This window comes from Ylistrum balloti, unplaced genomic scaffold (genome assembly GCF_031769215.1).
Source record: "Ylistrum balloti isolate Yb309-2 unplaced genomic scaffold, AGI_CSIRO_Ybal_v1 Utg370026, whole genome shotgun sequence".
Classification (NCBI taxonomy): domain Eukaryota; kingdom Metazoa; phylum Mollusca; class Bivalvia; order Pectinida; family Pectinidae; genus Ylistrum; species Ylistrum balloti.
This window is the reverse complement of record NW_026782091.1, coordinates 863,122-877,595: the sequence shown is the minus strand read 5'-3', so window position 1 is coordinate 877,595 and position 14,474 is coordinate 863,122. Positions and strand designations below refer to the sequence as shown.

The following is a 14,474-nucleotide window of genomic DNA, read 5'->3' as shown; positions in this document are numbered from 1 at the left end:
CTTGGGTTTGGCATGATGGATGGAGAAAAACAGTGTATGTTAATTAATTATCTGCTGAAACAAAAGAGAAATTCTATTGACCATCTACCGAGATGACCTTCACCTTAGGCATCAACAAATTCTACAACTAACGGAGAGTATTTGTAAAAATCATTATCTTATAATACAAAAATCTATAGAAACAAAAGAAATCATTAGAAAAGGCTCAGATAACCGATAGACAAAAACTTATTTTAAAACCCAATGAATGTGAAATATCCTGTGCAATATGATATCAGACAGAAAATTGATTTATCAATGAACATCAGCACCACAGACACAAACTGAACAATTCTCACAATTGTATCAATCTAAATATAGTCACATATCTGTCCAACCAACCTCTGTATTCATCCTTTACTGTGACCCAACAAACCTCACTATTCCTCACTTCCATCAAAGGGATTAAATGATTAATATCATTTAACTCATAATCCCACAATTCCACCAATCCCACAATTCCACCAATCCCACAATTCCATTATTCCATCAATTCCACCATTCCATTATTCCATCAATCCCACAATTCCATTATTCCATGAATCCATCAATTCCATCAATTCATCAATCCCACAATTCCACCATTTCCACTATTTCATCAATTTTCCTTTTCCATCAATCCCACAATTCCATCATTTCCACTATTTCATCAATTTCCCTTTTCCATTAATCCCACAATTCCATCATTTCCACTATTTCATCAATTTCCCTTTTCCATCAATCCCACAATTCCATCATTTCCACTATTTCATCAATTCCCCTTTTCCATCAATCCCACAATATCATCAATTCCATTATTCCATGAACCCAATCAATCCGACAATCCCATCTATTTCATCAATCCCACTTTTCCATCAGTTCCACCATTCCACCAATCCCACAATTCCATCAACCTTACATTAATGAATCCAACAATTTTATAAATTCATTTTTCCATCAACTTCCCACAATTCTATAGCTTCTGTAATTCTATTTACTAATAGTTCTATGAATAAAAATAAGCAGAAAAGCTTCTATGCACCCAAGTTTTATTTAACTCTATCATTCTATCAACTTTCCATTTTCATTAAAACTCAACTTCTTTCATTCCTTTACTGTTATATATAATATAATCATGTCTTCTGTATTCCTACATCAGTTAGAAGTTTTGGATATTATTTATTTAAAATGTTTCCCAAAACCAAATCATACATATAAGATTGAGTACTTACCAAGTAATGCTTCCATGTCAATCGAGCCAGATTGTATAAGGAATGCTCGGGCCCTTGCTCCTTGATCTGCTTCCTCTGTGCTCTTGTGACGCGGGATACACATAGGTGAAGTTTTTGGTGTGGACCGACCAAGCGGTCCTTCCTGTTCTGCATACCTTTCTTCACAAACTTCAGATTCCAATAATTCTTCACTGCTGTGTTCGAGCTCTCCTCTCTTTCCAATCAATTTACGTTTTATACTATCCTTACGTGTGTGAACTATACTTTTGACTCGTTTGCCCCATGTTGGTTTTTTCTTTCCCAGTTTAGGAGAGTCTGTGCTGGACACCTTAAGGTCTGACAAATCACCATGTGATGACCTTCCTTTGTAACTGGACGAACGTCTTAAGCTGAGATATTCCTCTGTTAGGTCTGCAGGTGTATCATCCAGCAGGGACGGACTTGACTTTCTACGTGGGATCGTTACATTCAGATACTGATCACCAGCTGATGCGGTATTTAAGACTACAATTTCTTTAGTGACATCAGATTCTATTTCGCTCTCATGTTTTTCTAGCCATTCGGGATCCCCCATCCATATTTCTGTCCCAAATTCTTCTTCTTCCTCTTCCTCCTCAGCTTCACCTTCTATCCCAAGTTCACGACCTTGAGTTGGACTAGATGGCTCACCTGAGGATGTTGACCTCCGAACCTCTTGACCCTCGACCTCTAGCCCACTACCCACCCCACTATCTACTGATCGATTTTCCACTGTACTTATGGGAACTGTTAACTCCTTGCTCCCTCTACCTAAGTCTTTGATAGATCTTAAACTAAATCCAATATCTTCAGGAAACCTAGGTTTGGTTATAACTCTTTTAAACTTTACCCAGTTTGAAACCTTTGATTTACGCTTTGAAGATGAAGATTTTAAACCTTTAGATTTCTCTGCCTTTTCATAAGATTTTGAGTGGACTTTCTCCAAATTTTCCTCTTCTCCAGATTGTTCTAGGATTTCGGATGGAATGTCAAGAGAGCCAGTTGAGCGACTTCGCTTGTGGCTGACATGCTTGGAACGTTTTGAGCTATACGATTCCGAAGCAGCCTGATCTAGGTCAAAGAAGCACATGTCCTCAGCACTAGAAAGTCTAGGCCGACTGACTTTGTGCTTTCCATAGGATGTCTGCTCGGACTTGGTGTAGCTGTAGTCCGTCTGTGTCATTATTTCCTGCTCCAGGGCTGTCTTCACCTCCAATATGCTCTTAGTACTTTCGAGATAGGCACACTTTCTTTTCAGCTTGGAGTTCTCATCTTTCAGCGAGGATAATTGTTCCATCAGTCGTACTAAGTTGTCAAGGTGATCTAACCCCACACTCTGGCGTACTGGGCTTGGACTAGGTGAACGTGGTTTAACAGGTATTTTCTTAACCCCTTGACCTTTGGACTTATCCTGTTCCTCAAAAAACTCCAAGACCTGTGATACATCCGGTGAAGGAGTTGCAGACAGCCCCTGTGGCATCAATAATTGGCCACCGCCGGTTCCCATGGTGATAGACTCACCTGGAACATCTTCATCCAGGGTGATATCCGCAGTCATTGACGGCTCACCACTGGATGTTGTTGCTGTGGCAATGGATGCTGGTGGCATCTCTGCCTCAGTAAGGTAAGTCATCTTGATTTGGCGTTGCTCCAACTGGACAGCCGGTACAATATGGCGTTCCGATGTCGGGAGGGCGACAAAGCACGTCTCTGGTTCGATTTCATTAGGGGGCTTCCTTGTGGCCATTTATCTAACAACATGCCACAACTGGAGATCTGCAGAGAAAAACAGTTACGCTTATTAGAAACTTACAACTGAAAGAGAATTTAAGCTTTTTTTTCACCACCAGTAAAACCTTAAACATATCCCCTAAAGAGATGTGAGAAACAGAAAGATAAAGTTAAATATGAAATTAGGAATGTTCTAAAATTGACAGAAATAATGATTTGATAGAAATAAGGTTTTGATGGAAAAAAGGTTCTGATGGAATGAAACTTAAAGGGAAATGTGTGACTGAAGAAAACAAAATGATCATGGAAACAAGACTTTGATGACTTTGACAGTAAAATCTGTAAACAAGGAGTCCACAGACGATTGAAGCCCAGTAATATTGGAAATTCTGCAACCCATCAGAGAGGAAATATATGAAAATAAGAAGTTGAATAATATTTTCCAAAGACATAAGGAATATTACAGAAACAATGTCTGCAACCATTTGATTTCTTCAAAAATACTGTTTAGAAAATATTTCTCATTAAGTGACCTTGAAAGAGAGTCAATTCTAGTCATATGATTCACAGAGATAGCTTTCAGAAAATACAATTATGTTGTGTGTCATTGAAAGTTTAAAAGTTTTGATTGAATTTTCGTTCTACTTGTACACATATGATCTAGATAAAAATCATTTCAAATTATATTATACAGGAATAACAGTAAGAAATGAGTTGCTTTAATTTAATTTCAATTAAAACGTACGTAAAACTTTTTATTACAAATACACCATTTCAATTATCTTTCATGTTGATAAAATCATAAAGCTTTAAAATGATTGATATCAATTTCATTTTTTTTATTTTCATCAAATTAAATCTAAATGATATTTATAACCTTCCAAAATAACTTGGTACTTATTCAAAATTGCTTAAATGATACTGATATATGACATATTTGTATGTTCTCATGTCACGGGTTTAAATTTAGTCTGATAAAAGGGAGATAACTCCAGTAAAATCCAGTATACTCCTTTTGTTTTGAGGAGGGATTCGTCACTTAACCACTAAATCAGGTCTTTGATAACATTGTTTCTCAATCAAATCTATGCCATTTTCAATGAGAAAAGAGGTTCTAGATAGTTTTTTTAAAAAAATAGTTTGAACATTTAAAAATTTCAAAATACAAGTACCACAATTGAAAACATAGTTGATATGTTCCTGTCTTCATTCATAATCAAGAGTCTTATGAACTGAAAACCCATAACATAAATACTCTTTGTGAAAAAGAAAACTATAATAAATGTATTGTCTTTGGCAAAAATCACAAAAATTTGATTTTTTTTTTCATTCATATCAAACACATTACCCAATAAATTCCAGAGGAAATTACGTTCAGTGCATATCAATAAACTACTTAGATAAGGAGCTCATTCTTATCTAAGTTTTTTTAAACAGACATTCTTCCACTTAACAAATACTTGTAGAACTAAAATTAGATTTACTCTTAAATTTATATTTGGATATTTCTCAATTTCCAAAAAGAAAACAAAGAGACACCGTCATATGAAATGTGAGAAAGATCCACTCAGTGCTTGTCAAGAACTTTAATATATGGGCTGACCATAAAGTAAGGAAACTGGGCAATTTGAACTAATCTGATGATGAAGAAATGAAAAAGTAGAATCATAAATATGAGTAAGAAAGTTTTTATCAAAATAATTTTAACTTGATACAGAATGTTTAATAAAGCAACTCTTTCATTCTGCCATTTGATTGCACTTTATAAGAGATAGGAACTTTCCTGTTTTCACCCAATGATCCACCGAGATACAAAAGATACAAGGGGAGGTAATGACCTACTGTACCAACATATCACTACACATTGAACTGTTTCAACATCACGTTGTGTTTGCCTGCGATGCCATGTCATTTACAACCCTTGTAAATTCCATTGTAAGATAGTGTAATTGTTATATTTACATTTCTTACCATTTTTGCTGGTTTAAATACTTTCTAAATATATTTATTCTCAAGAAGTTATCTATGCACAACTGATGAAAAAGATTGATCAGTGAACTATGAAATTCCAATGGTCAGGTGAGTTATGGCATTTATTGTCTGATAAATTTCACTTCTGTTTAATGGGAAATGATAATTAAGCTAGGGCATCTTTACGGAAAATTAAAGTTGGTATAAGAATGTCAGTTTCATCTAAAGACAAACCTGTCTTAAAGGCCACCTTTATACAAAGGTCACCTGTCTGTGAAAGCCACTTTTCTCCTTTGAGTGACCTTTATAGACAGGTTTGACAGTATTCCACAATCAGTAATTATAAATGGATATGTGATGTTTTGGTAGCTACTGTCAATCTGTTTCTATTATTAGCCTAAAACATGAAGAATTTTGTCTAATAAAGGTGAAGTGTCCTTTGAATTTCTGACTAAGCACAACATGAAACCATACTGAATGTGTATATGCTCATTGGCTATTTTTACAAACAATTGATAACCCATAAAATTACAAGAATTAAGATATGTCTAATGAATAGACCTGCCAGAAAAAAAGATATGGATGAAAGTATAAAAAATTGATATATGAAAAGTACTCCATCAAAGCTAAAAAACCTTCACCAAATTATAAAATATCAATATATAGAGCCCTTTCATTTTGGTTTTATGAAAAGACTGAAATTTGTGTTTTTAATCACTGTATTTCTTAATAACAATATCTATCAAGAGAGATTTTCTATGAAAAACAATCATAACTAATTTTGGTTTAGGCTGATGATAAAAAAAAAAAGCTTGGTTGTCCTTCTTAATGATACTGAGAGTACATTTTAATCCAAAAAGGGGAGATAACTAGTACGACCTACCCATAAGTGTCCATCATGAGTCTACCTCCAGTTGCGACCTACAGGAGGCAGACGTCCATTTTGTATTGTGTAAAGCAGCCTCCCACCTCTCCAGCCTAAAAAAGAGAACAATTTCTACATTATTGTGGAGACAACATTAATTTATATCATGGAAACAACACACTGAATATATAAACTTTATTTATTAACACAACAATTGTGATAAAAGATATCAGCTTATATTAATCACTGTTGGTGACCCAGATTGAAAGGCAAGGGATGGTTATGTGGGAAGTACCTGGGGAAAACCCAGGTGTTCGGGCAGGTGACCCCCCCACAAACCTTTTCACTTCCATTGCGGAAATTGAACCTGTAATGGCTAGGTGCAAGGCAATCACATTAAAACACTGCACCACCTGACCACCCACTACACACAGTATCGGTTATAGTGAAGTCACAAACATTTTATCTACAGCAAAGTTGTGGCCAGTTGAAGATAATCACCATATGAAATTGTATATTAATACCGGAGTTCAGCTTTAACAATGACACAACATATAAACACAACATTGATGTACTTAAATCTAAAAAAAATCCTTCCTTTTTTCACTAACTTGCTATATTTATCTTATCTTTTAATGTACCCAAGAGTCCAACACAAACTCGAGGGGGGCAGGATAGTCTCATGTACAGCACTGGTTGGCATTTTTATAGAAACTGCATTAAAAGTTGATAGGCTTATCACCAGAAAAAATATAACATTCATACATATTCTTCATTATCAATGAATCAATAGATTATCACAGTGTTAACACTGAGGATACATCTGTAACATTACCTCACTGAAAATGTCTCACATCTGACAACTACCGGCTGTTACCATGGGAACCAGGGTGGCCAATGTTTCTGTGTTTCTTAGGTTTCTAGTTCTGTAAGAAAAATATAAAATAACATTTACATCTATATTGTTTTTTTAAAAGAAATTTATTTACAAACACAGTTTTCCCTTTTATAAGAAACTTCATAGACTGCTTGGTCTAGGAATTGAGAAGTCACACCTATTAAGTAAATACTCTCTTTAGAAGCAAAAATGTTTTCATTCTCATTCTTAGTCCAAGCCGATGGGTGTCATCTCTCTCTCTCAGCCATGTATAAGTAAAAAAAAAACTGAAACACCTCAGCTGACTAACTCTATCTACAGATTCTGTAACGTCCTCCGAGCAGTGACCAAGCTGACCAGTTAGAACAGACCTTTCCCATTCTTGGTCTGACCATAACAACAGATATATTTTCAGAAATTGCGGCTTAAACTTTTTTGAATGATGAAATGTTTGTATATTTGAACTTAATATAGATATGGGAATTTAAGATGAAACAGATTTGTTACATCCATCAAGACAGACTGTAAAGGTATGACATGTAGGTATTTGTATCCTATATATATATCTACAACAAAAGAAATCTCAATGCTTATAATATTTTGGAGCGATTTTCTTCTCTGATGAATTTGACATGATAGAACAAGGCTGGTTAATGTCCTGAATATCTTATAAGCAAGTATGGTAAACATCCTGAAACATTATATGAACAACTACGGTAAATGTGAACATTAGAATGTGTAGACTTATATCTCCTAAAACATAATAGTTTGTACGGTAAATATCCTAACTATTTAAGAATGTGTACAGTAAATGTCCTGAATATTATATAAGCAAGTATGGTTAATGTCCTTTGCATTATAAAAACAAGTACAGTTAATGTCGAAAACATTATAGAAATGTGTACGGTAAATGTCCTAAGTATTTTAAGACCAAGTGCAGTAAATGTCCTGAATGTTATAAGAATTTGTACAGCAAATGTCCTGAACATTATAGAACAAGTGTGGTAAATGCCATAAACACTATAAGAACAGAGACAGAATCATATACATGTAGTATATCCTTGGGTAGACACCTAGTCCCTGATCAGAGAGAAGCAGGGGTGGGCTTACCACAGACAATGAAATGCATTTGTTGGAATCTCTTCTGAAAATATATGAGTACATGGACCAATTACCAGACATGGGCTTCCTGCCAGACAAATATGGTACACAATCGAAAAGAAAATATATAATATGTTTACAAAGGGTCATAATGATTGTAACAACAATTAGAGTTATGTTTACTAAGCCCTCCTTGCCTGGTCTACACATACAGGCTGTTACTTAAGGAATGCAGCTGCTGCTTTGTCTAACTCACAATAGGCAATGGTACCTTACCACATTCACCAACCAACACACCGCAATTTTTCACAACATACATAAAATTTGTATCCATCGGGTAAAAAATCAGAACAAAATATCTTGTTCTCAAGTTAGACAAGACAAACCCAATATTATATGTATTTAGCCATATATGGAAAGAAACCCCAGGTTATAAGCCTAGTATACATACATGATATAACATCATATTCATCATTGTTGATAATTGTTGTATAGCTTTTGTCATATATTACATCAAATATTGACAATTAGAGTGTATAAGCATGTCACTTGAAGTTCATTTCAAAAGGACTTTGGGGGAAAAAAGGATTTTGTGTAACCATTTCTGACTTGTTTCTATAACTAATCCATCAATATTTGTATTTTGTAATCTTTTGTCAGAATTTTGTAAATTTAGAATTTAAACGATTGTTAGGTTATTTGCTGATTCATTCATTGGAATATCCACTTAATTAGTTCTTAATGGTGAAATAAATTGTGTTTTGTGTGAGGTTGATCATTAGAAATATTAACTTTCTGAAAAATCCTGTATTTTCGTGGGGCTCAAATTTTGTTGTTTTCAAAAAAGATACATTTCACTTGGAACTGTATTTGGTTTATAAATCAGATTCTCAATATTCACTATAATCCATGTCAACTTTTATCAGATTATATATCATTTACGCTGACAAGTACTGTGAGGGCAATAGTCAGATAATTAAATAACATTCATTCTCCTAGATCTGCTGAACAGCAATAAATGTGGGCTTATTATCGAACATGGGCTTATTATCGGACATAGGCTTCAGGCTCTATTAATCTCGCCATTTCAATAAGTCCATGAGGCCAACACAATAACAGGACATTGAATCAATGTTTTTTTTGCAATTTTACAGAGCAACAACATACATGTACTGGTATATAGATGGGCTTATTGTTGTGAAAAAGATTAATGCAAATTAAGTGTAAAAAGAGCATACCTCATGGCCTTATATTTACCGTTGTGACACATCGATACCATGTAACCTTATCAAAGTCAGTTGTACATTACCAGCTCATGAACTGCCAACAGTGTAGGAATATTGCAAGTGATGTAACCAAACTGAAGTTGCCTTCCCTACTGATCAGATAAAAAATGAAAACAGTGAATATAAGCATTGAACTGCTTTCACTTGGCATTCATGAGCTATGAATGCCAACAGGATAGGCTGTTGGCCTTGGAATAGGCTTTTGACTTTGGACCTTGAAAGTATCATATGTCAAGGATGTTCCTTAGCACTAACAAAACATTAAGCCTTGGAAGTCAACACAATACCACTAACTTAAAGTCAGAGGTGGACTTGTTACCAGTAATCCAAATGCCAACTGATTGCAATTGACCTCATTAGCATTAATAAACATAAGTTGTTTAAAGATTTGTGATTTTAAAAGCCAGTTTTGTTTTGAAACAAGGTAGGCTGCCCGCCATCTTTAAAAAGTACATGCCAAATATCAACACTATAAAATGTAGTTGTTCAGATGCGGTCCTTGAAATGTTTTACTTGTATGATTTAAAAAAATAAGTCAAGATATATCTATCCTAGCTAATTTGATACCCATATATCTAATTATGTTCACAACAAAAAATCTTAACCTCTCATCTATGCAGAAGAAATAATGAAGTTTTACAAATAAGAAACATCTGTGGTTTTGAAAAGTGGTCACAATCATCCATTTGAACTGTTTAGATTGTTTGCTATCTTAACTTACTTAAATACCAACTATCACTATGGTATAGGCTTTATGGTTTATTAGAAGAAGCCTTTTCTTGGAACATTTTGATATATTTCATCCCTATTATCTAAAACAAAGGTCTAACGTGCTGCATGGTATCTAATGGGCTAGAAATTATCCCATATCACATGGTTCTTAAGAAAATGTCAAATATCAATAACTATAGGACAACGATGAAGATAAGATGAAAATATTTGGTCACTTGAAGAGCCTTTGATTCAGGTGACCTAAAATGTTGACGCCCATGACTGGAAGTGTAAGACAACAAACTAAATAGTGCAGACCTGGCGTGTTTGAGTATAACACACAAACTTAAGCTGGGAATGTGTGGTATTTACTCGGGAACACATACAGCAGCTGTAGCGCCACTTTGCCAGCCCTGTATGAAATATATAAAAAAATAAACATAAAATTCTGCTCATCATGATTTTGACAATAGGCCTTGGATCTCTCTGAATTCATATTGTGCATCATCTCCCGCTAGATCAAGCTAAAGACTTTTGTAAAGTCAGATGCGATAAATATTTCAGAAAAATATGAAAGGAAAACATTTCAAAAAGATACTTGAATATGTAAGGAACACATTCTTTCTTTCTGTAATATTTCTGAGCCCTCTTTAGTCACAATACAGCATTATATTTACAACAGACAGGAATAGTGTACAGCTTATCAAAGAATGTGTCTATACTTGAGGTAAGTTGAGTTTAGACAAGATATGCTCTTGTATCCTGTATGCAGGCAAGATAAATATATCTGTCTGAAGACAAGGTATATATGTTTATATATAGGCATATAGTGAGCAGAGAAGATATGTCCCTGTATCCTGTGTGTAGACAAGGTATATATGTTTATATATAGGCATATAGTGAGCAGAGAAGATATGTCCCTGTATCCTGTGTGTAGACAAGGTATATATGTTTATATATAGGCATATAGTGAGCAGAGAAGATATGTCCCTGTATCCTGTGTGTAGACAAGGTATATATGTTTATATATAGGCATATAGTGAGCAGAGAAGATATGTCCCTGTATCCTGTGTGTAGACAAGGTATATATGTTTATATATAGGCATATAGTGAGCAGAGAAGATATGTCCCTGTATCCTGTGTGTAGACAAGGTATATATGTTTATATATAGGCATATAGTGAGCAGAAAAGATATGTCCCTGTATCCTGTGTGTAGACAAGGTATATATGTTTATATATAGGCATATAGTGAGCAGAGAAGATATGTCCCTGTATCCTGTGTGTAGACAAGGTATATATGTTTATATATAGGCATATAGTGAGCAGAGAAGATATGTCCCTGTATCCTGTGTGTAGACTATGTCCCTGTATCATGTATGTAGACAAGATATGTCCCTGTATCCTGTGTGTATACTATGTCCCTGTATCATGTATGTAGACTATGTCCCTGTATCCTGTGTGTATACTATGTCCCTGTATCATGTATGTAGACAAGCTTTGCTCCTGTATCATGTGTGAAGACTATGTCCTTGTGTCTTGTGTGTAGATATATCTCCTTGTATCCTGTGTGTATACAATACATCTTCCTGTATCCTGTGTGTATACAAGCTTTGCTCCTGTATCATGTATGAAGACTATGTCTTTGTGTCTTGTGTGTAGATATGTCTCCCTGTATCCTGTGTGTATACTATGTCCCTGTATCCTGTATGTAAACAAGCTTTGCTCCTGTATCATGTGTGAAGACTATGTCCTTGTGTCTTGTGTGTAGATATATCTCCCTGTATCCTGTGTGTATACTATGTCCCTGTATCCTGTATGTAGACAAGCTTTGCTCCTGTATCATGTGTGAAGACTATGTCCTTGTGTCCTGTGTGTAGATACATCTCCTTGTATCTTGTGTGTAGACAAGATATCTCTGTGTACAATGTGTGCAGGTACAATATCGTCCTATATCTAGTGTGCTGACAAGTCAAAAATCAATTGTGATGTCATAATATGTACAATGATATAATATCATGAATTATAAATGGCACAACAAAATGGCTGCCTCTGTTTGATTTTTTCCCTTAAAATTTTGCTATATATTCAGGTTTACGGGGATTATGAGATAAAAAGTCACTATAATTTGGTTTAATATCATTTTTATTTTCATTCAAATTATGAAACTCACCAAGGATTTGCAAAAACAGAAAAACTTGATTTGTTTCATAAAATTTCATGATGTGAAAATTTATTTAAGATCTTTTACATTACAGTTTACTATATCATATACTGCTAGTGTCTCCCACATACACACATATATATATTTATATATACTCCATCATATATTCCCTGAACAAATTCTTTCTCTACTGCTCTATCAGTACCAACAACTGAGTGAGGAAGTGGCGAGTCTAAATTTAGCACCCACTTATGTACCACTAAGATAGAGCTCTCAGACACCACCAGGGGGCGTAGCAGGGGATGCCAGGCAACACCAGGTGTAGGGATCTTCTGACCCAGTTGATAGCACACAATCTCAAGTCATCAATGCAGAGTTGCTTCCCCTTCTTAAAGCTCTCCTTCACGATTTGTAATCTAATGCAAAGGTACAGAAGTCAAAGGTCATTCTCATATCAATCTTCCCCATCAACAGCATCCAATATCAACTCCCTGGTGAGGAGCACCTATTTGGAGGGATTAGAGTTCTTGAAAGGAAAGAAAAAAAATGCTTTTTACTTCTTTTAAATCATGCCTCAATCTCTAGGGATTTCTATTACTTTGGAATTTGGGGAAAATTTGGAGTCATAATACAAAAGCAGTTTTAAAGTAGTATGTTATAGCGACCTTTAATCCCACAGACCTTCCCTTCCTCAGACCTCACTTCCAGAGACCTTATCTATCTCAGACCTTCCTTCACAGAGACCTTCATTCCCTCAAAACTTCACTTCCCCTGACCTGCTCTACCTCAGATCTTCCTTCCCTCAGACCTACCTTCACAGACCTTCACCCCCTTCCTCATTACCTTTTCTCTCAGGCCTTCCTTCCCTCAGACCTACCTTTCCTCAGACCTACACTCCCTAAAACCATCACTCCCCCCCCAAGACCTTCACTCCATAATTTCTCCAATTCCCCTGACTTTCCTACCCTCATCCTTTCAATCCCTCATTCCTTCACTCAATCAGACTTTCTATCCTTCAGACCTTTAATCCATCATTTTTCCACTCGCCTCGGACCTTCATTCAATAAGACTTTCCAGACATTCATTCCCCCTGACCATCAATTCCTTAGACCTTTATTTCTTTAAACCTTCTCTTCCCCACACACTCCCTTCTACAGACCTTAATCCCTTAGACGTCACTTCCCCAGACACTCCCTTCCTCAGACCCTGAATCCCTCTGACCTTCACTCCCCTAGACTGTCTCTACACAGACCTTCATTCAATCATACCTTCACTCCCCAAGACCTTTATATCCCTAAAGATACACTCCCTGAGACCTTCACTCTATGTGACCTTCACTCTCCAAGTCCTTTACATTCCCAAAAATTCACTTCCCGAGACCTTTACATTCCCAGAAATTCACTCCCCGAGACCTTCACTCCCAGAGACCTTCACTCTTCGTGACCTTCACCCCCCAAGACCTTTACATTCCCAGAAATTCACTCCCTGAGACCTTCACTCTTGGAGACCTTCACTCCCCAAGACCTTTACATTCCCAGAAATTCACTCTCAGAGACCTTCACTCTCTGTGACCTTCACTCCCTAAGACCTTTACATTCCACTCCCGGAGACTCCCCAAGACCTTTACATTCCCAGAAATTCACTCTCAGAGACCTTCACTCTCTGTGACCTTCACTCCCCAAGACCTTTACATTCCCAGAAATTCACTCCCGGAGACCTTCATTCTCTGTGATCTTCACTCCCCAAGACCTTTACATTCCCAGAAATTCACTCTCGGAGACCTTCACTCTCTGTGACCTTCACTCCCTAAGACCTTTACATTCCCAGAAATTCACTCCCGGAGACCTTCACTCCCAAAGACCTTTACATTCCCAGAAATTCACTCCCGGAGACCTTCACTCCCTGAGACCTTCACTCTCTGGGACCTTCACTCCCCCAGACATTGAGTGTTTTAATTTCCCAAATTTCCAATTTCTTCACCCAAACCTTCCCTCTTTCAAACCTTCTCTGGCCATTTTGGAGAAATCTGTCTATCAGCTAGCAGAATCTCGGCACTAACAACATCAAACATTTGGCATGCATTTTGCTGTGTAAACGAGTAAGAGATAGTCAATGTGTCTAGCTACCTCCCATCTGTGTACGCTGAGTACAGCCAAGAATGGAATCTGTCTGTAGTACACATTCTGGTCAACATGGTGACTGAAAACCTAAGTATCAGCCACTTTAAGCTGAAAATCATATATTTTACCCTGAAGCTAAGAAATAGGTATAATGCATTATGAATCCTATAACAAGTGCACCAAGTTGATTTTCTTTAGCTAAGTTTGACACTGTTTAATACAGCCAGCATATAGGAGGAACTCTACAGCTAAGTAATATGTATAACACATCTAGCAAACAAGCTCTCGGGGTAAGAACCACTTATTTATAGATGAGAAATACTGTATGAAAAATATACTGCAAAATTATTCATTTTTTGTGTTGGTTTATTTTCATATATTT

General features: G+C 36.1%; 1 protein-coding gene across 3 annotated transcripts in view; it reads right to left on the bottom strand.

The window, feature by feature from the left end:
- LOC132548771 (uncharacterized) overlaps positions 1-14,474 on the bottom strand; it is a 59,645-nt gene that overhangs the window by 33,426 nt on the left and 11,745 nt on the right. For all 3 annotated transcript variants that reach the window (XM_060212665.1, XM_060212664.1, XM_060212666.1), the window contains exons 2-4: positions 6,671-6,761; positions 5,854-5,948; positions 1,251-3,044 (exon numbers count right to left, since the gene is read on the bottom strand). In XM_060212665.1, coding sequence (XP_060068648.1) covers positions 1,251-3,015 — 1,765 coding nt within the window. In that variant the 5' untranslated portion in view covers positions 3,016-3,044; positions 5,854-5,948; positions 6,671-6,761. The remainder of the gene's footprint in view (positions 1-1,250; positions 3,045-5,853; positions 5,949-6,670; positions 6,762-14,474) is intronic.